Genomic DNA, 26,071 nt, shown 5'->3' with positions numbered 1-26,071 from the left:
TTAAATATAACTTGATCATAATTTTTGAAGAATATATAATATATATATATATATATATATATATATATATATATATTGAAAACTATAAATAATATTAATATTAAGAAAACATTTGGACCGTTAGTTATAATTGTTTCTAGATGGCCCACTTATTTGCGTCCATCTTTAAGATGGATGCTTTATACCTCTGGATCACATATTGTAGAAATGTGGTCCAGCCCGTATGAAAAATATATCAAATTTTGATAAAATATGTGATTTGTGCCCAATCATTTTCATTTTGCATTGGTCTTGGATATTCTGAAGGTATGAAAGTTCTTTATCTCTGAAGTTGGGCAAAATATTCTCCTCTGCTCTCGTCACTTTACATGTAGTACTGAAGTAATAAGCGATTAAGGGAAAGTATATGATAACACATTTACATCGTGGATATAAAAATCCATTGACCGTTGAAAGTGGATAACAGACTGCTGGTGCTGTTTTCTTTGGCTCAAAATCCATGAAAGTTTTTTATGGTCATCTGACAATGACATTGTACAGTCCAAGGACCTGTTTACATCCATGCAAGATATGAACAGGTACTGTAATTGCCATGCTTAAAACACCCTCTTCTCCTATGTACGTCAGCCTTTCTACTTGCTATCAGTTTGCATTGCACTGCATTTGAATGCATCTGAGACTGTTCTGCCTCACAAGATTCTACCATCTCTGCACCAAATCCACCCTCCAAGATCATCCACTGCTAAAAAAAACAAAGGCAAAAGTATTATTCTCGAGACCAATTTCCACTTTTGCCCCCACTCTTGTGTCGTAGCTCGATGCCCTCGATCCTTATACCCTTCGACACCCCCTTACACATATCGTATACTGTGAGACCCGCGATAGCCACCGCTGTCATCGCCTCCATCTCCACCCCCGTTTTCCCGGTAGTGGCTGCTTCTCCTTCAATCTCGACTGTCCAATCCTCCTCATTCAGCCTCAAATCAACCTGAACACTCTCTAAGGTTATGTTATGGCACAAAGGTATCAAGCTACTAGTCTGCTTAGCGCCACAAATGCCTGCAATTTTGGCAACACTGAGAACATCTCCCTTTGATAATTGGTTTGAGGCCACCAAACTGAAGGCTTCTCGGCCAAGAGAAACTTTGCAATAAGCCGTAGCAACCCTGCGGCTATCTGGATTTTTTTTGGAGATGTCAACCATTTGTGCTCTCCCTTTGCTGTCAACATGGGTTAGACCAGGTTGGGTCTCTGTCATTTCCGCCTTCGGTTCTTCAGTTAAGGTTGTGTGGTTCATGGCATCAAGGCTTGTGGAACATGGGGGTTTGCCAAATACTGATTCCATTTCCTGAAAAACTAGATGCAATTTTCAGCAATGTCCTTTATTTGACAATTTTCAAGAGAGAAAAAATCATTCTATTTCTATACTAATACATGGTAAGGCTTGAAGTGTGCAATGGGACAAGAACACAATTTGTGACTTCCAAATGTAATTGAAATCTAATTGAAAAATTCAGACACGCATTATTTCCATGTCATAGACTTTCTTAGTATGGATTTGATGCGAATTTGTGACCTAAAAAAGAAAAGTTTAGAATAAAGATCAGTGATCCTTTGGAACCTTCTTCATTTACTAGGCATGTAGGGAACTTCATTAACTCTTTTGGTAGCAAGTTTTCTATGCTTCCCCTATGACATATAATTTCTATACTTCCCCCTTTCCAACCATCTATTTTAAATAGACGGCTTAAATGGCCCTAATCACAATGTCACCTTCTATACTATTTTATTTTTAACTTTTTTATACAAAACATTTTGAAACTAAAATTTGGGTGTCCAATCATCGCTTGAACTCGCACCTATAAAAAATATTAACAAAATATTGCAATAAAATAAAATGACTAAAATGACCCTAAAAGTATTAGGGGTATTTTGGTCATTGTATTTTATCAAAAATATTTTTTAATATTTTATTTCGGTGCACCCCATTGAGGTGATGCATATATCAAATTTCATATTCATATAGTCAATAGAAAAAAAATTAAAAATAAAATACTCTGAAACATTGAATCTAGATTAAGTGGTTAGTGGTTCAATTGATCAAAATTGGACAGCTGGATGAAGGAGAAGTATATATTTTTTTATGTGGTAGAGAAGCATAAAAACCTTTCTCGTTTATCTGGGAGTTGAACTTAAAATACCTGGCTTTTTATTACAAATCTCTATTGTTTAGAGTTTCATTCTATCATTCATTTCATGCCAGCATCAATCTAATGCACTTCTAACTAGTACTCGTAGGAACTACTCTTTATCAGTAAAAGAATTGGGATCGTATACAATGAGACCACTTATTTTTATTACAAGTAAGTCACAATCACTCATATTCATTAGATGTCAAAATTTGTGGTTTGGGGTAGTCACGAAATCCAAAAAATATTTTTTTTGAACTTTAAGTCTTTTTAGTGATACTTACAATCACCCAATTTGACATCCAAGGGACAAGAATGATTGTAACTTCCTTAAACAAAAAATAAATGATCTCTTTGTATAATTTCCACGAAATCCAATAAATATTTTTTAATATTTTATTTCGGTGCACCCCATTGAGGTGATGCATATATCAAATTTCATATTCATATAGTCAATAGAAAAAAAATTAAAAATAAAATACTCTGAAACATTGAATCTAGATTAAGTGGTTAGTGGTTCAATTGATCAAAATTGGACAGCTGGATGAAGGAGAAGTATATATTTTTTTATGTGGTAGAGAAGCATAAAAACCTTTCTCGTTTATCTGGGAGTTGAACTTAAAATACCTGGCTTTTTATTACAAATCTCTATTGTTTAGAGTTTCATTCTATCATTCATTTCATGCCAGCATCAATCTAATGCACTTCTAACTAGTACTCGTAGGAACTACTCTTTATCAGTAAAAGAATTGGGATCGTATACAATGAGACCACTTATTTTTATTACAAGTAAGTCACAATCACTCATATTCATTAGATGTCAAAATTTGTGGTTTGGGGTAGTCACGAAATCCAAAAAATATTTTTTTTGAACTTTAAGTCTTTTTAGTGATACTTCAATCACCCAATTTGACATCCAAGGGACAAGAATGATTGTAACTTCCTTAAACAAAAAATAAATGATCTCTTTGTATAATTTCCCAAAAAAATTATAGCCATGATATGTAGTACAAAAACTATTTCTACTCAAAATTCGTTTGCAATATAACACGAACAAATTTGTGCTAAATTCGATCGAAGTACTTCTTCAACTAATTGCTGAAAACTACTACACCCAAAATTTCTTTTAAACTATAGCATAGGGTTATGTTACTTCTAGAAAATTTAATGCACGTTAATAAAGGCCCCCAAAGAAAAGTTAGTGCCACGCATTATTAAAACCTGAATATGTCTCATCATGGAAAAAGTTTATACAAGGGGCGAAAGCTTGGTCATGAATCCTCTGAGAAAGTTTATATAAGGGGCGAAAGCTTGGTCTTGAATCCTCCGAGAGTATATTTGCAGCATCCTCTGAGAATATATTTGTAGCATGGGATATATTAATGGAAAGAACTAAATAAGGATCAGTCAAACTTCAAGTTGAGAGAATGTAAGAAAGTGAAGTATTGAGGATGGGGAAATTTAGCCATGTCAAGAAATATGTAAGCTATAAAAAGTAAATGAGATTCTAATGAGAAACCTAGTTCAAGTGCGTATTAAGAAAATTTAGTAGAAAAAATTGAGTTTTTTGAAGATGGAGAACTTTTGTTTATGGATAGGGAGACGAAGTTTTGTAATATTGATTGCTTGATTTAGGTGCATCCTTGACACGACTCCACATAGGAATTCTTTAGACAAATATCAACTATGCGATAGAAGTATTTTTTTTATGAGAAATAATGACTTGTGTAAAATAGTAGGAGTCGAAGATATAAAAATCAAGATGATCAATGAAGTAACACGCAAAATTCAAAGCGTCAGACATTCCAAGTCTCAAAAGGACTCTTATTCTTGGAAAAACTTGATAAGTAAAATTTCAAGTTTGCAAATGGTAATAGATGTCTGAGCATTTCGAAAGGAGCACTAGTGGTTGCTAAGGGAGAGTTAATGGGTAATTTATATAGACTTGTTGGAGAAACAGTGTTGGGAGAGGCTGATAACGCATTGGTAGACTTTGTCATGACATGTAAGTTTGGAACACATGAGTAAGCATGGACACATGGTACTTCTTAATAACAACCTCATATTTGCTTTAAAATCTCCTAATTTAGATTTTTGTGAATAATGCTTGTTTGAAAAACAGAATAGATTCCGCTAGAATAAGGACTTTTTGGAATTGCTTCTTTCGGACACATGATAGTCACCTTTTGTCTCTATGATGGATGTTGCATATTTTGTTATTTTTATTGATGATTTTTCCAAAAAAGTACGGATTTATATGTTGAAAAATAAATCAAATGCTTTTAGGTGTTTCAAAAAAATCAAGGTCAGGGTAGAAATTAGAAAGGCAAGAGTATCAAGTGTTAAAAGAAATGATAATAAAAGTGAATTTTGTTACGATGAATTTAACAAGTTTGTAGTAAGGAATTGCTAGGCAGTTGATAGCTCATGGACACTTCAGCAGCATAGTGTTGATGAGAGGATGAATCTTATTATTATGGCGCGTGTCAGGTGTATGTTGAGTATTGTCGGGTTAGAGCAATGTTTTTGGATAAAATGAATTCGTATAACTTATATCCAAAATTAACAAGTATCCTAGTATTGCTATTAACTAAAAGACACTACAAGAAGTTTGGATAGGTAAACAAGTTCATTATTCTTTCCTTTATGTTTTTGTGTTTGATTTCAAAGAAGACAAAAAATAAGTTGGATTCAAAATCAAATATATATGGTTTTCTTAAATATTAGATAGTACAAAGATATTCAGATAGTGGGATCCTACCAACAACTAGATTATTGTTAGCCAACATATTCTTTTCAATAAAATTCTAGGAAGCAAAAGAAAGAAAAGGTAGATGAAAAATCTATTGAGTGGAATATACCCATGAGAACCAGCGAGATAGTGATCAGAACCAAGACCTTAAAATTGTCCAAGAGCTTGAACAACATGGAGTTGAATTGAGAAGATTTGTAGGACCTAAAAAAACTCCTTTGAGGCTTAAAGACTATGCTTAACCTATGTTTGCCCAACATAGAAGGATGAACCAATCTCTTATTGTGAGGCATGTAAGGTCGATGAAGTAAGTTAATAGAGAGCAACCATAGAAGACAAGATGGAGGCCCTATGAAAAATTAAAATACGAGACATTGTCGAATCACGAGATGGGCAAAAAGCAATTGGTTGCAAATGGGTCTTCAAGAAGAATAAAAGTTTCAATGATGTTGTTGCAAGATATAGAGCTCATTTGGTTGTAAAACGTAATGCTCAAGAATCAGGTCTCTTTTATTTGTGTATGACCAGTATTAAAGTTGCTTTGATTATAGTCACTATTCTTGATTTAAAGTTGGAACAATTAAATGTGAAAACTGCTTTCTTGGATGGTGATTTAAAAGAAGAATTTTTTATGCCCTAACTTTATGGTTTTATTAAAGTAAAGAGAATTTGGTTTATAAATTCAAGAAATCATTGTACAGGTTGAAGTAGGCACCGAGATGTTAGTACAACCAATTTGATTCTTTCATGTTGAGCTTGAATTTTCATAGATGTGAAGCTGACCATTGTGCCTATTTTGCGTGGCTATGGTGATATATGCTTTATTATGTTCTTATTGAATATTGATGACAGAATTATTGCAGGACCAAATAAAAAAAATTGCAACATTTAAATCTCAATTGGCTAAAGAATTCAAGATGAAAGATTTGGGAGTCATGACATAAACGTACTTCGATAAAAGAAAAACAAAAAAAAACTGATAAACCAAGAAGAGTTATGTGGAGATAGTTCTGCAACGCTTCAATATGTAGAATGTCAAACAAGTTAGTATCCCATTTTTTAGTATATGAAGTTGTTTACAAAACAACATCCTCACACTGAAGCATAGAACACATAGATGTCTCGAGTATTGTACTCATTAACAATAAGAAGTCTCATATTTGTTATGGTTAGCACCAGACCTGACATAGCACAAGCAATGGGAGTTGTGAACATATAAATGGAAAATACTAGACCATCGTGAAGCAGATCCTTCATTATTTAAAAGGAACTTGTAATGCTGGTATTTGTCACAATAAGATGGATTTGATAATTCCCAATTATGATGATGCAGATTTTGCAAGTGACTTGGATAAAAGAATGCCTACTACCAAATATATTTTCTCTTTGGGAGGTGGTGCAGTTGGTTATCAAGGTTACATACTGTGGTGGCTTTGTCTCCTATAGAAGTTGAGTATACCTATGTATCTAAAGAAGCATTGGCTAAACAAGTTACTTGGTAAGTTTCGAATTGTGCGAAAAGGTATGTTGCTTCATTTTGATAACTAGAGTGCTTTGCTTTTAGCAATGAATCCAACATTCCATGATAGAACCAAGCATATCAATGTTCAATATCATTTTTTACATAATATGGTAGAAGATGAGAGTATATTATTGCAGAAAATTCATATTGATGACAATCTCGCAAATATGTTGACTAAACATATTTAGAAGAGGAAATTCACTTGGTGCACAGTTTTATATTGTTCAAAGCTTCCCGAGGTTCTGTGGTTCCTTGATGATTAGTAACCGATATGCAACATGTTCTTGAAGCAGACTAGTAAGAATGGAACCATGTCTTCAAGTAAGGGTGTGAGGTCCATGTTTCCTCCCGTACAGACATACTTTTCCTAATTTTATTGAGGAGATCCTTTTATCTAGGAGTTCCTATTTTATGAGAAGCTAATTCCTATAATTTGAGAAACCTATGAGAATTAGAAAAGCTATAAGGAAGAGGCCTCATGCAGATCTTCTATCTCTAGGTTTTTCTTCTTTATAAAAAAAGGCATTTGTACCTAGAGAAAATTTAACTTATCAAAATATAGAAGTGGGGTTATGTTTTATGGCTTGTGAGAGGGAGCTTGTAAATCCTTATATTCTCCATGCTTGAATGTTGTTTTTCTAATTAGTGGAAGAGATGCATGTTGTCTCTTAGACATAGGCAATTGCGTAAATCTTGATATTTTGCCAAACCACATAGCATATTATCTGTACCGTTTATTTTCATGATTTTCAAGTGTTTATAAATATGCTTGATCAATACCATTTCTAAAACTTTAAATTTTAAAATTCGAACCGAAAAAAGCTCCGAATATGATGTGAGGGTTGGAAATAGATTCTCATCTCATTGTAAGATTTTCAACACCAAAACTACATCTTTCAAAAGAATTTGAAGGTGCACCATTGTTTAAGGTGGACGCCTTATATAAACCTCACCCATAATTTGATCATGAAAAAATGAAATATTTCTTTGGTCTTTTAAGTAGTTTAGGGTTACCATGTTGAGCTCCTTGACAGCATGGTCCATGCCACTATTCTTGCAGGTGAAGCATTTCTTTGAATATCGAACAAAACGGAGGGCATTACTGGTAATTTCCCTCCTAAACATGAACGCCAACAATTCTAGGATTACCTGCGACCTGAAAAAAAAACAAATCATATGTACATTCAAAGGAAATGGAACAAATAAAAGAACTCAATATTAGACGGTCCAGATGTCGACACCGGGACACACTTTTGATATGGACCGTCCATCATACTAGGGTTTGTACATATGTTCCAAACCGTGAAATCGATTGCAGAGCATAGGGAACCTACAGTTTCAGCCGAGATTTCGTTTCGAGCTCTAAAAGCTTGTGGCTGATATCAAGTGGAATCCCAAATGCAGGATCGCTCAAAAATCCCAAATTTCAGAATTATAACCTCGGATGACCTTTTCGAGATTCCGGAGTAATTGGCCGACTTTGCGCTATAAACCTGAGTTTTCGAATCGTTTCAAAAGGAAAAAAATTATGGATGAGGTAAGGAATTACGTCAGGTAATTCTATGTTGATTTGGGTTATGTGATATTTTTGCATTCTTTTCATTTCGTTCTCCACAAATTTGATAAAAGATCAAAGGAAAAATAAAATGGAAAAAGTAACGGACTCATAGGTTATTGAATAATAACAAGAATAACAGATAAATGAGAGAGATTGAGAGACAGATAGAAAGAGAGTAACCTGATTGCGGTGAATCTGACTCCACCTCCTTCCTCTGAACCTCTCCGAAGAGTCGTTTGGGTCTTATGTAGTTTGACTAATGACAAACATGTCCGCATCTTATTATGATATATCTAAACTATCCTCATATCTAGACAGCCCACGTTACTTTACGGCTGACGATCTAAACCATCAAATTAGAGCCCCCTTCAAAATTTTCATTAGAAGAGGTTGTTTTTTATGTCCAAATATCTTTAAATTGATCATCTCGACATCAAGAAGCATAAACATGAGAAAAAAATAGATTTCAAGTTTTGGAATAATGCATCTTGTAACGCATTTTTCAACTGTCAATTTTCAAGATTTTCAAGTTTTTATAGATATGCTCTGCACTATTTTTTAAACTTTACATTTTATAATTGAAGATGAAAATATATTTTAAGACTATCGCAAAGATTTCCTGAAATCACAGTTCTTGACACTATTTGAATGTGTGCTTTATTTTGATTGTTCAGAGCCTCGGCTCTATACAAACCACACTTTTTTACTTTTGCTCGGCTCCATTCTGTAATATATCGAATGCCAGTGTAGTAATAATAGGAGTAGAAACAGAGACTTATTTAATATTAGTGACTAAAACAATCCTATAAGAGATTACATTGGGTTGATGGTCTATGTGAAGGGAGAGATTAGGAAGATATTGCTCATAGAATTAAGTTGATAATCACTTTAATTATTATTATTGGATACTGATAAATTAAGAGTTTGTAATATATCGAATGCTAAGTTTACTAATAATAAGAGTAGAAACAAATAATTATTTAATATTAATGGCTGAAAAATACCTAGACGAGATTATACTAGGTCGATAATTTATGTGAAAGGGGAGATTGAGGAAGATATTGCTCATAGAATTGGAGTTGGCAGAAGAGGTAGAGATGTATTTCTGGAGTCTCATCTGATAGTTGCATACCAATTAAACTGAAAGGGAAATTATATATCACATCTGGAAGAGCAATCGTGCTTTTATGAACAAAATATCAGGCATACAAGAAATAATACATCTATAAAATAGGTGTAACTGATGTAAGGATATTAAGTGGTTTGGTTATGTGCAATATCAACTTAGAACAATACTGGTTAGGATGAATGATTTGGTTCAATTGGAAGGCTCTAAAAAGGCAAGGGGGAAGCCCCAAAGACATGGACAATAGTAATGAGAATACACATAGTAATTTATAGTTTGCATGAGTGCACAACAATAGATAGAGTAAAATGGTGGAAAATGATTCACATAGTCGACTCCAAATAATTCGAATAAGGCTTGAATAATGATGATGATGAGATCGATATTTATAAAGCTATTCATATTTGTTAGAAGGGAGTCGCCAACACTTTTAGTAATTAGATGTGAAGTCCAATACCTTGATCGCAAACCTCAAAAAAACATTTTTGGAATTATAAACTCAATCAACCACCGCACCTCTAAATTTTATCATAAGATGTAATTTTGGTGCCAAAATTCTTAAGATGACTTTAAAATCTATTTTTATCTGTAATTATAAAATTTTAAACTCCAAAAATAGTTCAAATCAAGTAAATCTATAAACACATGAAAATCTTGAAAAATAGATGGTCTACATAATTTGTTGCAAGATGGACCATTTTTAAAACTCTAAATATTTTTTTTTTCATATCCATACATATAATGATTTATGGTCTGAATAAGGGCACGACAATAGATAGAGCAGAATGGTGGAAAAGTTGATCTGTATAGTCAACCCCAAATAGTTTGGACAAGGCGGTAATGATTATGATGAAGAGATCTATATTGTAAAACTATTTATCTATGTATTATATATTACGGTAATGATTATGATGAAGAGATCTATATTGTAAAACTATTTATCTATGTATTATATATTAAGTGAGAGGGCTACCCCACTTATTCTTTTGTCAAATGTCCTTTTTCTTTTTCAAAATTACCCTCTCTCAAAGTAACACATCTATCCCTTTCTTTATACCCTCTCTCAAAGTAACACATCTACCCCTTTATCTATAACACACTCTCTCTCCACGCATCTTTTTTTCCCTCTCTCTATCAAAAAATAAGCATGATTTCTAATTTTATATTTATATATTCTTTCCTATAATCTCCTATCCATACTCTTACTCTCTCTAACTCTCTCTCTATTTCAAATCGAGCATTTTTTATAAAGATAAGCATGATTTTCCTCTTCCTATTTATATGGGATTTTCTTTCTTCTATTCTATTTCATATATTAGATATTCTTTCTTATAATCTCATCTCTCCCATTCTCACTCTCACCCAATATTTCTCTCTCCCTCTTTACTAAAAGGGTGCGGTTTGTATAGAGCCTAGGCTCTAAACAATCAAATTAGAGCCTACCTTCAAATAGTATCAAGAAATATGGTATTAATATTGGAAATCTTAGTGATTTTTATAATTATTTATAAAGTTCAAGGCTTTTAAAATAGTATAGATCAAGAGATCTATGAAAACTTGAAAATCTTGAAAATTGACTATCCAAAGATGTGTTACAAAAATACACTATTTCCGAAACTTGAAATCCATTTTTTTCTCATGTCCATGAATATCGATGTCGAGATGACCGCTTTGAAAATATTTGGGCATCAAAACAACCTCTTCTAGTGAAATTTTTGATGTAGGCTCAAATTTGATTGTTTAGAGCCCCAACTCTCTATAAACTTTTTCCTTACTAAAATCTCTTTCCATCTTTTCTAAAATTCTCTCCCACTCCATTGTTTTTCTATTTCTCTCACTCTCACTTTCCTAAAATCGACTCTGGTATCTCTCTCTATCATAGGAGTGAATCAGATTTCACAACTGGAAAGGATCATATAAGGACCGAGTCAATATCCTTTCGTTCACTTTCCAATAGAGTCTCTCTATTTCTCTCTCCCTCTTTTCTAAAGTATCTCCCCCTCCTAAAATGTCTCGCCATCTCTCCCTCTTAAATATCACAGGTACTTTTTTTCTCTTATTTATATCATCGTTTTAAATTTCTATATTTTATCTCTACTGTTTTTCTCAATTTATCTCCCTCTCTACTGATTTCTCATTCTCTATTTCATTGTAGGTAAAGAAGCTTTTTTGTTACTATCTCAGCTCCTATGATTTAAAGTTCCAACTGTGAAACCATTAATTTGATTACGACCCACCCATCCAAAGCTAATGCAGCTTCTATTGTATAAATTTTCAATTATTCTTAATGTTAAATCTTTTTGCTCACCCAATAATTTTTTATGTTAGAGTCCTCTATAACTTGCTGGTATTTAAGATTTTGGTTGTGTTCCTTAATGTTTTCTATTCCTTTGTCTTTGTGAGCTTCCTGGTTTTATTTAATGCCCTAGAATTTTGTCTTAAATAGTATATTAACTAAATCTCAAATGTAGGCAGCTACTTTGGACTTTCCTTGTTCTTTTATTGTTGTTGTTCTTCTTGATCGGTTTGCATGTTACTGTGGACAATGCGTTTTCTTCTTTATGTGATTGTGTGATACGGATGGTGGTTATATTACCAGATTGTATCAAGGTGTTAAGAACCTTGAGTCTTGATTCCTGAATGATGATGGCCTTTTCTTAGAGAGAGAGAGTTGCTCTTTCTCTGGCTCCAGTGATTTAATGTTCTAACCGTGTAGGAATTGAATTTAAGAAATCAATGCATTACTGTGTTTTGGATGAGTTTTTTGTATTGTATTTCTATAATAATTGTAAAAAGTAAGTATCAGTAAAAATGATTTATTTTTATTTGAATGATACCATTATAATTAGATTCTATAATTGTAATTACAAATTGAATTATTTTAAAATTTTAATTTATTAATTTTTCATGCATACTCTCGCTCTCCTCTTTATCTTCATAATTGGATAATAAATATAATATATATATATATATATATATATATATATATATATATATATATATATATATATATATATATATATATATAATTTACAATTATTGTTTTGTAATAAATAAATTGTAAAATAATATAATGTAATTATAATGATAATAAATAATAAATTAAATTTAAGTAGAATAATTTATTCTTATTAGAATATTACATTTATAACTTTTCCTTGATTCCCTCAAGTCTAAGTACGATTTCTATACACATATACACATATATTTCTATAAGAATTATAAAAATCAGATACTGTTAAAAATAATTTATTTTTTATCCGAATCTTATAATTATACCTAATTTTTGTCACCAAAAAGTAATTCAAAAAATAAGAATAATAATAAAGAAAACAAAAAACCTTGCTACATGAAAGGTTCTATAATAATTGTAAAAAGTAGGTATTTGTACGAATAATTTATTTTTTAAGAATGTTACATTTATAATCAGATTTTATAATTGTAATTACAAATTATATTATTTTAACACTTTTATTATTTAAAAATTTATTATTTTTCCATGCATACTCTATCTCATCTTTTATCTTCATGATTGGATAATAAATATGATATATATTATATTTATAATTATTATTTTGTAATAAATAAATTGTAAACTAATCTAATGTAATCATAGTTATAGTAAATAATAAATTAAATTTAAGTGAGAGTAATTTATTCTTATTAGAATATTATATTTATAATTTTTCCTTGATTCCCTCAAGTTTAAATACGATTTTTGTACTCATATATTTCTATAACAATTATAAAAATTAGATACTGGAAAAAATCATTTATTTTTTGTTCTAATTTTATAATTATATTATAATTTTAACTAATTTTTGTCCCCGAAAAGAAATTGAAAAAATTAAAAAAAGAAAGCACAAAACCTTGCTGCGTGAAAGGAAAAAAAAAAGATAATATTAACCTTATAAATATTTTATTGAAAATATTTTTCAATGATAAATATGTTTAAGTGATTAATATTAAATATCACGTGCAATGCACGTGCATATTACTAGTATTTGTTACAAGGGAGTCAACAGTACTTCTATTAATCAGTTGTGAACTCCTATACCTTGAGGGTTAATCACAAACCTCAGAAAAACTTTCCCAAAACTATAAACTCAATCAATAGTTGTATATTTAAATTTTATCGTAAGATGTAATTTTAGTGTAAAAAATTCTTAGGATGACTTTAAAATCTATTTTTATCTCTAACTATAAAATTTTAGGCTCAGTTCAAATCAAGTAGATTTTTACACACATTAAAATATTGAAAATGAGTGGTCTAGATGATTTGTTGCAAGGTAGACTATTTTTAATACTTAAAATCTTTTTTTTCTTTTTATTTTTGTTCATATCCATACATTTTGATGTTAAGATGATCAATCAGGAGGTTTTTTAACATCAAAATGACCTTTTCTCATGAATTTTTAAGGTGCACCTTTATTCTATACTTCAATTTTGCAACCTTGTATAAACGCTTTCCTTCTAGAAACGTTGGCAATTTGGAATCATTTTAGGGAAAACATAACCCAATGATCAAACTACATAAAAAAATAATGAAGCAGATCATATTAAAAAATTTAGCATTATATTCGTTTGACGGCCTTGGCCTAAGCTACATGATATAAACACCCCTCATTCAAGAAACCCAAAGGAGGTTATAATATGAAAAACATCATTTCCTGAGTTCTTCACCTGCTCTCATCGTTTAGCTTGTGTAAGTTGATGGGTCGTTTGGGTCCATGGATACGCAAATCCTAGGTTTCTTTCAATACCTGGTTTTGCAGATTCTAGCATGTACAAAAGTTGATTTTGAAAACAATATTGTTTGGCTGCTTGAAGGAAGAGCCCAATGTATGAAAAATACCTTGTTTGGCACCATGAATATGAAAACAAGGGTTAATGCATTTTAGGCGTTCATTCTAGAAGTTGATGATTTCCTAGTAATACATCGCCAATAACAAATATTTTTTGACAATAAATTATCAATAATATAACAAATAAATTAGACAGTTCCGATCATATTTTTTGATATTTTATAAGTTGAATTATCCTCAAGTCTCTACATCCCCCTAAAACTCATTGCCAAACTCAAATAGGCAACAAATTGCCAAACTCAAATAGGCAACAAATATCACATTGGGAGAAAACATGAGATGGGTATGCTCAGTTCATTGTGAGCATCAATCTATATAAAATATAATTATACATTACATTTTGCATATATTAGTCCATATAGCAACTTTCACAAACAAGTTCCCAACCATTGGATGTCTATCACAAGGTCTAAAACAATGTACAGATCAAACATAAGATATTTCTTTGTTCTTCAACCTACGACTAACATTGATATATGAAACCCCCAAAACACCACCAACAACATTGAAACCCTAACACTGAGATATGAAGTGTTTCACTTAGATATGAAACCCAACACTGAGATATGAAGTGTTCCTAACATTGAGATATGAAGTGTTTCACTGAGATATGAAACCTAACACTGAGATATGAAGTATTTTTCTCTCTAGCTTGGTACTTTCTCTTTGAGTGGTTGAAGTGTTTTTATCTCAATAATATACAAGACTATGTATAAATATATAGTCAGTAATAGTGATAGACAAATACCAAAGGTTATAGATAGACACCACCTAATATGAAGTGTTTCTCTCTTGGTGCTTTCTCTTTGAGTGGTTGATAGTCAGTAATAGTGAAAGACAAATACCAACGGTTATAGATAGACACCACATAATATGAAGTGTTTCTCTCTTGGTGCTTTCTCTTTGAGTGGTTGAAAGGGGGAGAAGATCTCTTTGAGTGGTTGAAAGGGGGAGAAGACACAATAGTTTTGTTAATGTATGGATACCATGTTAGAATTTTAAAATATTGCAGAACTGTATTAAATTGATTAATCAAGAATATACAAGACTCTGTATAAATATATTGATTAATCAAGAATATACAAGACTCTATATAAATATACGACCAGTAATAGTTAAAGATAAATATCAACAGTTATGGATAGACACCACCTAATCTTATCAATATATGCATCATACTTATACATATCCTAATCTTATCAAGAGATAAAAAGAGATATATATCATACTTATACATATCCTAATCTTATCAAGAGATATGTGTATGTACATATGCATATTCGTATTGATATGGATACGTTAACAAGTTTTAGGAAGAAAAGGGGAACGAGAGAAAAAATAGAAAATGCTCTCATTTCTAAGAAAAATGGCCAAGATTTACCGGAGATGAATGTCCAATAGGAATGCCCCAATAAACACCAACCAACAGAGGTAAAAGCACAAAAATAAATCAATTTTTACTCACCTTTTCGATTTAATGAAAACCCCCAAAAACATCATCAACAACATTCAAAACCCAAACACTAAGATTTTTTTCATTCCATCTACACAAAAAAAGAGTTGTTTGTGTATTCCTAACTGTTTTTTTTTGGGAATAAGCATACGTTTTGAGCCGTTTTGTGGATATGCAAATGCGGGTTTTGGACCTAATATTCGCGCCAAACTGCCTTTGACCCACAAAAGCCAGTATATGCAAAATCAGGTTTTCCGTATTCATGGTCACCCATGAGAGAACTAAGTAATTGAAATCCCCCTATTAATGTTCCACAATGGGCAAGGGCAATTTAGAAATTTTAAAACGAATTTCTTAAATAGGCATCTGATTGAGTGGAATCTCACAAACAATCACTCTAAAGTTAAATTTGTTTATTTAGAGGAATCTTGTAAATAAGGAAAAATGTAGCATGTGTAGGGAAGCAAAGCAATCACATGCATCTCCTAGCGCATCCATCATCCTTCTTAAAGATGGACGAGGGAAAGTTGTGGTCCCACCAAGATTTGAAATAGATGGTGCTAAAAACATGTCAAAAAAATAAGGGAGAAGTTTATATAGAGCCTAGGCTCTAAACAATCGAATTAGAGCCCACCTCAAAACTTTCACCAGAACAGGTTGTTTTGATGCTCAGATTCTTCAAATTGATTATCTTGAAATCAAGATGCTTGGACTTGAGAATAAAATGGATTTCAAGTTTTGGAAACAGTGCTTCTTGTAGCGCATTTTTTTACCGTCAATTTTAAAGTTATTCGAGTTTTCATAGATTTGCTCGATTTACATTATTTTTTAAGGTTTAAATTTTATAATTAAAGATGAAAATATATTTTAAGGCTAGTCAAAGATTTCCAGTATTGAAACTGTATTTCTCGATACTATTTGAAGGTGGGCTCTAATTTGATTGTTTAGAGCCTCGACTCTATACAAACTGCACCCAAAAAATAATTATTTTAATATATATATATATATATAACGCGTCGGGATCTACAGTAAAAGCATTATATATTGTTTACATTAAGTATGTGAATATTAAGCTGTTATATTTTAGTATTTCTTGTAAAATTCTGTAAAAGTTTAGACAGAATAGAATTATGCAAATAAAAGGTATAATTGATATATCTATGACTAACCACTGTGTGTGGTTGAGATTACCTATTTTGATACTAAACACTATTTTGAATTGCATAACAACACATTACATTCTTATATAAAAATTTGTACAGATACATCAAACTGTAAACTTACAGGTTACAAACAAACTTTAACAAACTGTATACAAAATGTTACAAACTGAAAATCAAACTAACTGTAAACAAACTTACTGTTTGCATATGCAATAACTGGAAAAGAGTTTCCAGTGTTGAGGGCAATAGGAAGGGAGAGAACGAAGATTATAATCACACATGCTAGGAATATGAAAAGGAGGAAAAGATAGAACCTGAAAATTAAGGTGAATTATGTGACATGGTATTCGTGAGCTATGAGGTTAATATAGTTGTTGCATGAGATGGAGCAGGTAGAGGGCAGAAGAGTATCTTCTGAGAGAGAGAAATGAGAGAAATGCAGAGGAGAGAGAAATGCAGAGATGAGAGAAGTGCAGAGAGGAAGAAAGGAGAGGAGAGCGTCTGAGGAAGGGCTCCTGAGTGACCTGCCTCTTCTGAAGAATGAGAGGCTCTTATATAGAGGGGAAAAGGAGTGCCTTCGTCGCGAAAGAAGGATGACAAGGCATAAAGCAAAAGAGATGTGAAATAAAGAATATGCTGTCGGTGAAAGAAGACAAAATGGAAAAGAAAAAGTGAAAAAGCCTTTTGTCTTTGTCGGCACTTGTGGACAAAAAGGCATCAGTGAATAGTATGCAACTTTGTCTTTTATGTCGGTGCTACAGTGATGGTATCCTTGAATAGTCGTCATTTTGTCTTTTTATGTCGGTGGAGAGCATCTTTGCACAGTCTTGGTTTGTCGTATATTGGTGGAGAGTATCTTGGCACAGTCGTGGTTTGTCGTATGTCGGAGGAGATTATGGTGATATGACTGAATGACAGCAATGAGTCATGGTCTTTGACTGAATTCGTCTGGATCATCTTCTTCTTCAGGGTCTGTTTCTTCCAGGGGAAAGTATCTATCGTTGTGAGTTGGTGATGATTGTACTATCTCATCTGATGAGACCGGCTTTTTTCCTACTTCTGTAAAGATTTCCTTCATTTATTGTTCCAAGGTTTCTTTGGAAGCATTAGGGTTTGATTGTAGCATATTTCTCAAATATGTGGGGAAGTCAAAGGAAGTATTGGCTGTATTATGTCCACTTGGACTGGGTTTATATATAGGTTTTTGTGGAGGTATGCGTTTGGGAACTATGGTTGTGGGATCCATATTGAAGATGTCCCACCATTTTACTAAAATGGTTTTTTTCAAACGTGGGATATAAGTATGGTCGGCTGTATTATTGACAAGGATTGAGTATTCCCATTTCATAATCCATGGGAGTTGGTATAGTGCCACAAAGTATAGGTGATTGTCTGTATTATCATCACTATTATTGAATATAACGAATTGTTCCTGCACTTTTTGGAAAGCAGGAGGTAAAATTGCAGTAGTTGATCCCCAAACTAAAAACCAATTTTTAAACCAGTTGGGGAATTGTTCAAGAATGGGTAAACGAAACTGAATATACCAACTATGAGTATTGTTTGGATTTTGGTAATAAAACATTTTATGCTATGCTTCTATGTACTCAGCATACTTGTAATATTTGTATGTAAAATTGGGATTATGTAATTTTTTGCCTTGAGCAGGATTGCAACCCCACTCATCATAAGAAAGCAATTTCTTGATCTGGATTTTTTAATATGCAATTACTCTAGTATTTTGCTGGTAGTAATGGACAACAAAGATGGATCCTGATTCCATAAGAATAGCTTCATAATACTCACGAGTTTTGACTCCATTGGTTGGATTCAAATGGTTTATAAGGTATAATGGAGCAAGTTTGATAGGGTCCATACTAGTATGGTGGTCATCTATTGTAATATCTATAAGATAGGCTCGTTCAATGTATGCAGAGCGAGGAACATTAGGCCTTTGGTTTGGTTTTGATTGAGCTGAAGTATAGGCGGGAGTGGATGTATTAGTGTCTGGATAAGTTATTTGGTGAACAAGACAGATGGAAGGTGAAAGGGTTGCCAAAGGCGGGTTCTCACCTTCAAATGGTATTATTGTCAAATGACGTTTCTCATTGCGAGAGGAATTGCTACGAGAGCCCATGAGAGTAGGTGGATTGAACAAAGTATTATTATTATTAGCTGCAAAAAGCTGTAGTGCTAGTGATAGTGGTGAATCGTCGTTGGTGTCAGTGTTGCCCCCTGCAAAAATTCACGGGTTAAAAAATCAGGAAGAGAATTAGAAGACCAGGAAAGGTGTTCAATAGTAAAATCAAAGGCATAAAGTATAGCCTGCCAGCGAGCAAATATTTGTTTGGCAACAAGGTTTTGAACATCTTTTTACAGAATATCTTTAGCGGCTTTGTAATCAGTTCGAATAAGAAACTGTTGATTGAGAATATCACTTTGAAATTTGGTAACGCAATGGACATTTGCAAGTAATTCTTTTTTGACCATAGAATAGTTTCGTTGGGTTGGATTCCAAGCTTTAGAGGTATACCTGAGTAGTTGTTCATGACTATCGATGCGTTGTTTGAGGATACCCCCTAATCCCAATTCTGAGGCGTCACATTCAATTATTTTGAAAGCAGTAGAATGAGGAAGAGAAAGGCAAACTAGGGTTTTGACTTTTTGTTTGATTAGTTGAATTGCTTTAATATGAATATCCGTCCAAGGTGGAGGATTCCTTTTTAATCTATTATGTAAAGGCTTAGCATCTATAGCAAGATTGGGATAAAAATCACTAACATAATTTAAGCATCTTAAGAACATTTGAAGTTCTTTTTTATCTAGTATTTGATCAGGAAATTTATCAGCAAATTGTATGGATCTATCTATATGAATAATAGTGTCATGATGGATATTGTGTCTTAGAAACCTAATATTGGTTTTGAATAAAGTAATCTTTCTTGCAGATACAACTAATCCAGTTTTCTAGACTGCATGAATAAAAGTATTAATATGTTTAATATGTTCATCTATGGATTTAGAAAAGATCAAGACGTCATCAATATAAACTATCATGAATTGATAATAAGCGTTAAACACATCATTCATTATTTTCTGAAATTCTGATGGAGAATTTTTTAGGCCAAATGGCATTACATTCCATCCATATTGTCCAAAAGGTACATTAAATGCTGTTTTATATTTATCTTTTTCTTGAATTTGTATTTGCCAATATCTTGATTTCATGTCAAATTTGGAAAAGATACAAGCATTGGCTACTATATCTAGTAAATCCTTTTTATTGGGAATAGGATATCTAATCCATTGTAACACTCTATTTAGAGGTTTATAATTAATGACTAATTTAGGAACTCCTCGTTCCTTTTCAGCATTTTTATTGACATAGAAAGCTGCACAACTCCATAATGAGGCGCTTGGTCTTATTAACTTTTTTGTTTGAAGATCAGTAATTTCTTTTCTATACATATCTAATAAAGTAGTATTCATTTGTATTGGTCTAGCTTTAGTAGGTATTTGTTTTTCATCAAATCCAGGTTCATATGGTAGACTAATACTATGTTTTTTCCTTTCCCAAAAAGCATTGGGATGCTCACTACAGATAGAAGTTTCTATTTGTTGTTGAATAGATTGAATCTTTTGTTGAATCAAAGGGTTCTGTATTTGTTCTTCCACATATTTATATTTAATTTATTGTTTTAAAGTACAAAGAAATTTTTCTTTATTTTGTAATTGACTTTTGACGTTATTCATTTCCTTTAATTTAGGTTTATGAATAAAATCAAAATGTATTGGTACATTTTGATAATTAGAAGATAATCCTGTTTGATCTATTAATAAGGGATATAGTAATGTAAGAAATTGGTCTCCAAGAATAACCGCTTGGCTTAGTTCTTTGACCATGATAAATGGTGTATTGATACATTGTTGATTATTACAAACAGAAACATTGGATAATTTATAATTGATAAAGAGTCTACTGCCATCTGCAGTATTTAGGATTTGAGTTGTTTTGTCAAAATATTTTGTTGGTACTAATCCTTCATTGATGCAATTAAGGTCAGCACCTGAGTCTATTAAAGCTGATGTTTGAAAGCGATAATCTTCGGCTACTATAATAATGACTTGAACAAACCATTTTTGAATCATAATTTTATCTATCAGATTTACAGAAGCAGTTGTGATCAGAAGTGGTTTAGCTTATGAGGTTTCTGGTATATCTTCCAGTGGATCAGGACTATATGTTGTGACAAGATGATTGAATTCTATTTCATCTGTATTCGAATTTTGATGAGATAAATTTTAGAATTCTAAGAGTTTAATTCTATTTTTTAATTGATGAACCTCTTTCTTAACTTCTTTAATTTCATGTTTAAGTTTTGAAATAGAAAGTTCTTTTTGTTTAGTAATATGTTGTTCACTAACTCTTTTTATAATAAAAGCAAAATTATATTCATCTGGTGTTTTACTAATAGGAGGTGTTTTGCTTTTGTTTTAGCTGAAGTAATAAATTTGGTGATCACAGATCTTTTTTCTTCTGGATCTGTAATTTGTTCGATGAGATATAAGATCAAATTATCTTCTTGGGTAAGCATATGAAGATTATGTGTGGGTATAGGACAAGTGCAATTGGACTCTTCCATTTGATGAGATGATTCTGTTTCAGTTGAAGAATCTGATGACTCTGTCCATAAGAGGTCGTCATCTTGGATATTTCCTATATGTGATTCAGTAGAATCTGATGATGTGGTATCATAATTGATTATATGATATAATTTTGATTTGATTGAATCCCTCTAGGTGTAATGTTTCGATTTTCTTTTTTAACTTGCATTGGTGTTTGTAATGGCCAACTTTTCCACATTTATAACATACTGGTAGTTTCTTTTTATTTTTAGTATTTGGAGAAAACTTTTTTATAAATTTTTGTTTAAACTTTTTATATTTTTTATGTACTTTATTGGATTTATATTTGTCTTTTTTGTATTTTTTCTTTTTCTTATATAACTTTTCAAATTTATTTTTTCTATCTAAATGATAACCAAATTGCTCAAAAAAATCACCAAGTTCTTTACGCTTGGTAATTTGTTGTTTATCAAGTTGTCTTTTGAGTTTAAGATCAGTACATAAAGCTAATCCTTCAGCACATATTTCTGCTGATAGTTTTCCAAGTGTATATGCAGAGTATACTATAACTCCATTATGTTTCTTTCTTAGTCTCTCTTTGACTTTTTCTGCAAATAAGTATGGTAGACCAGCAATAAATTTTTCTTTCCAATGATCCAACTGACAATCTTCTCGTATTAGTAATCTTGAGAAAAAGACATCCTTATACCATTTATAATGGGATAATGCAGGACAGCGAAAGTTGGACAGCAGATCTTCAGATCTTGCTGCTAATAGGGCTGTACTTCCTACAAAATGTAATGTAATGGTATATATTAAGGTGTTTACTGCATCACTTTCAGTATAAATTATTTATTGATTTTGTTCATTTCTAGCGGTCTATTGTCTTGTATTGGTAAGGATTCTATTTTTGGTTTCATCATCAATATAGAAATCCCACCAGCCTCTTAACCAGCCAGTGAATCCATTTACTATTGCTATGGCAACCTCTTGGTCTAGATTGCCTGCCATTTTGTTTGCTGATGCAAACATTGTCATATGTCTCATGACATCTAATATTTTTAATTCAGATAAACCATCTATTGTCCAGTTAACTATTGATCTTCTTGAATAGGAAACAACTTGTTGTATGGCATCTTCTTCAAGTTGTACATCAACAGGTGTAGGTCTCTTATAGTATGGTAAAGCTGTGATTGGTTTCCATGTTTTACCGTATGCTATTCTATTTAAATCAATAGGTGAAGTATCCATAAAAGCAGATTCTTGGTTTTGTACAGTATCTTCTATAACTGGTTCCTCTTCTTGGAGCATCATAGTTTCATGCTCCGGTATTTTTGTTTTTCTCCTATCTGAAGATTCTAGGATAGTTGGTAAAAGTACAGGAGTACTGGGTATTGGTATAGGAATATTGAGTTTAGGAGAAAGGATTCTTTTGATATCTAATTGGGCTAATTTAGATATTAACTGGTCCATTAGTGTTTTATTATTTTCTCCTATATGGAATTTATTTTTATTGAGTTTTGGAGGATGTTTAAACAAAACTGCTTTAGGGATAGAAGGAGTTATTCCCTTAGTTTGAGGAGTAACTAATCTTTCTATACGTCCCGCTTGTTTTCCTAAAGATTGCATATATAAATTGGTATAATTGTTTTGTTCTACTATATGAGGTATTAGTTCTTGTTTTTTAACTATTTTTTTTTGGTAGAACTTTATATGATGTTGCAATAGTATCATATAGGAATTGTGGTGGTTCTCCTTTACTTAACAAGGTTATTGCACCTTTTAGTATTATACTTTTTTTAGGAGGGTGTGTACTAGCAGTAGTAGTACCATCTGTACTAATGTATTTTTTTTCTTCTATGGTTTGAAGAGTATTAAATTGAAAAATGTTTATTTTATATTGAGTACATATTTCTTGTAACCATATAAAAAATCTTTTTGTTTCTCTTTCTTTTTTCAAGAATTTATTATATTTTTTATGGAATAATTCTATTAACCTGGGTTGAAAGGTTTTAAGATACCATTCCCTAATACCCTGATTTTTTGGAGCAAGATAATCTTGTTTGATATAATTAATATCTATTTTTCGCTTTTTTCTTTCTAATTTAGCAGCTAAGTATGCTTCTAAATGTGCATCCTCATTATTTATATCATATTCATCATCATCATCTTCTACTTGTAATGTAAGTATTTGAAATACTATCATCAAATACAATATGTCCAGAGATATGCTGAATATTATATCCCAAAAATCTACATGGAAGAGAATAAAGACTGAATTTACCTGCAGCATAGTCTCAAAGGTACGAAAAGAACCGATACCCCAAAACCATGAGAGAAAAATGGTATGATAAACGGCCAAACAACAAAGAGTATGGTAAATCCATTTTTAAACTGACTGAGGGAATCATGTTCAATACAATGATTGGAATATAGAAAGATTCAACCCAAAATCATTTAGGAATTCCCTCATTAAACATCATTATAAGATATAATTCTACAATATTTCGATATTTCATTTCAGCTATTCCATTTTGCTTAGAGATTCCCAAGCATAATATATATTGCACAATTCTATTATCACTAAGATGAGTAATGAATTATTTCTTAACAAACTCACCACCTCCATCATATTGAAAAATTCGAATTTGTTTTTAAAATATCCTGTCAACTGAAATTTCACAAACACAAAAACAAAATTAGATTTTCTCTTCAAAGGATAATATCCAAGAATAACGAGTATAATTATCCACAAACACTACATAAAAGCGATAAACTGTGATTAGATAAAATTAAAGCATGATCTCATATATATTAATGAATATTTAAACGAGGTTATATAGGGGTCTTATTAGTACTACTAAATAGGAATTTTATAACTTTTTCCCATCTGACAACTAACACAAATAAAATGTGATCTATTCCATGCATCAACATTTATCATTTATTTAGATTCTAAGTAACATGCTACTTTATTTTGAGGATGTCTGAGCCGTTAATACCATACATCTTTTGATATTCTCATATTCCAATTAGAAAATAAATATTGATTCACATCTTCAAGTGCGTTCAATCGGCCCTTTCTAGTCCTGCTAATCAAATTTCACCTTGTGCTCATTTCTTTAACTAGAAAGCTATTTGATGAGAACTCAAAAATACAATGAAAGTGACTAATAGATCATTTAAGAAAAGTCTTTTGTAAGAGAAACAAATATCCATCCTAAAGATGGACGTCGAATAAAGTGCATTGTTCATAAACAACATGGACCGTGCACAAAAAAAACCAAAATTATATTTTTAACTGTAAAAGTTTATTTTTCTTTTCATATTAATGCTCACCTTGCATCTAGAATCTATGAAAAAAGGGTGCAATTTGTATAGAATCTATGTAAAAAACCTATGATATTGGGAACGTCGGACCAGCAGATTACGATTAATATGGGTGTCTTTGGTAATAATGTGTAACTTTTTGTTGTTCATGCTAGTACTATCCGAGCAAATCATAGAAACCTTTGGATGGAACTTGTCTCTATGACAACAACCTCTCATTGGGTTGTTGCAGGAGATTTTAATGCCATTTCTTCTCCCATGAAAAGAGAGGCTCTGGTACATTCAATATGGGATCTTCTAACGAATTTGCAGCCATGATTGATTCATGTTCTCTTGTAAGACTACACTCTATTGGTAGCAAATTCACTTGGCCCAATAATAGAAGGCATGGGAATGTGATGGCAGTTCTTGATAGAGGGCTTTGTAATGATGCTTGGTTCAATTTTTTCCATGATTGTACTCAAAAGACTCTACCAAGGGTTGCATCTGATCATGCACCTATTTTGATTAAATATGAGGACATCCAACGACTTAACAATATATCTTTTCATTTACAAAGGTTTTGGACAAATCATAAGGATTTTTCTGAGGTGGTTTCACAATCTTGGAATACTCCTGTTAATGGTACACCCATTTTTATTGTTGCCAAGAAGCTTAAAAGGTTGAAAGCCGATCCAAATATTTGGGCCAAATCAACTTTTCCTCAACTTAATAATCTAGTGAAGTCCATCACTATTGAACTTGAAGATATACAGGAAACTATTGAGAATGTGGGATCAAATGGTTTTCTTTTGGATCAAGAGCTTGAAGCCAAAACCAAACTTCATAATGCTCTTGGAATTCAAGAAAAACTGTGGGCTGCAAAATCCAGGATTAAGTGGCTAAAATGTGGGGATAGGAACACCAAATTTTTTAACTTGACAACTAAAATCCGTCAAGCAAAGAATTTTATGAGAGATTAAAAAGCTGGATGGTTCTATAATCTCAAACCCCAAGGATATCGGAAATTATATTGCCGAGTTCTATGAAAATTTTCACAAAAAACAGGCATCCTTTAAATGCACTTATTTGCTTGACTGTATTCCACTTCTTATTGATCAGAATGATAATCACATGCTCACAACAAATCCTTCTGAAGATGAAATAAAGTCGATCATTTTTGCTATGGATTCTAACAGTTCCCCTGGACCTGATGGTTTTCCCTGAACTTTTTATCAAAAATGTTGGGATATTGTGGGTTTTGATGTTTGCATGGCAATCAGGAACTTCTTCCAATAAGAAATTATTATGAAAGGCTTCAATAATAACTTCATTACTTTGATTCCCAAAGTTGAGGGTGCTAAACCTCTAGATTTGTTTAGACCAATATGTAAGGGAAACTTCATCATTAAGATCATTCCCAAAATTATGGCTCCAAGACTGGCATCCTTACTTCCCAAATTGATATCTGAGGAGTAAGGGGCTTTCCAAAAGGGTAAAGTTATTTT

General features: G+C 32.0%; 1 protein-coding gene across 11 annotated transcripts; it reads right to left on the bottom strand.

Moving 5' to 3' along the window:
- Positions 1-298: 298 nt before the first annotated feature.
- CNX3 (cofactor of nitrate reductase and xanthine dehydrogenase 3) lies at positions 299-8,249 on the bottom strand. Of its 11 annotated transcripts, none has more exons than XM_088869398.1 (5): positions 8,202-8,249; positions 7,798-7,956; positions 7,478-7,619; positions 3,411-3,539; positions 299-1,348 (listed from the first exon to the last, which is right to left on the bottom strand). In XM_088869398.1, exons 4-5 carry the CDS (start codon positions 3,426-3,428, stop codon positions 767-769), a joined length of 600 nt encoding a protein of 199 aa, XP_088725524.1. In that variant the 5' UTR covers positions 3,429-3,539; positions 7,478-7,619; positions 7,798-7,956; positions 8,202-8,249; the 3' UTR covers positions 299-766. The 11 variants fall into 11 exon arrangements, with proteins under 11 accessions (XP_088725524.1, XP_088725501.1, XP_088725515.1 ...); XM_088869375.1 differs by having other exon boundaries at positions 3,444-3,539; XM_088869389.1 differs by lacking the exon at positions 3,411-3,539.
- Between the last annotated feature and the right edge of the window lie 17,822 nt (positions 8,250-26,071).

The sequence above is a fragment of the Amborella trichopoda genome, chromosome 1 (genome assembly GCF_054954075.1).
Source record: "Amborella trichopoda isolate Santa Cruz 75 chromosome 1, AtrichopodaSantaCruz75HAP2 v2.0, whole genome shotgun sequence".
Taxonomy (NCBI): Eukaryota; Viridiplantae; Streptophyta; class Magnoliopsida; order Amborellales; family Amborellaceae; genus Amborella; species Amborella trichopoda.
This window is presented reverse-complemented; position numbering and strand designations above follow the sequence as displayed.

Coding starts and splice junctions, on each gene's coding strand:
- CNX3 (XM_088869375.1), bottom strand. CDS start 7,588: ATGTTTAGGAGGGAAATTACCAGTAATGCCCTCCGTTTTGTTCGATAT. Junction 3,540..7,477: donor CTGTCAAGGAGCTCAACATG/GTAACCCTAAAC, acceptor ATATATTCTCAG/AGGATGCTGCAAATATACTC. Junction 1,349..3,443: donor TGACCAAGCTTTCGCCCCTT/GTATAAACTTTT, acceptor CTAGTTTTTCAG/GAAATGGAATCAGTATTTGG.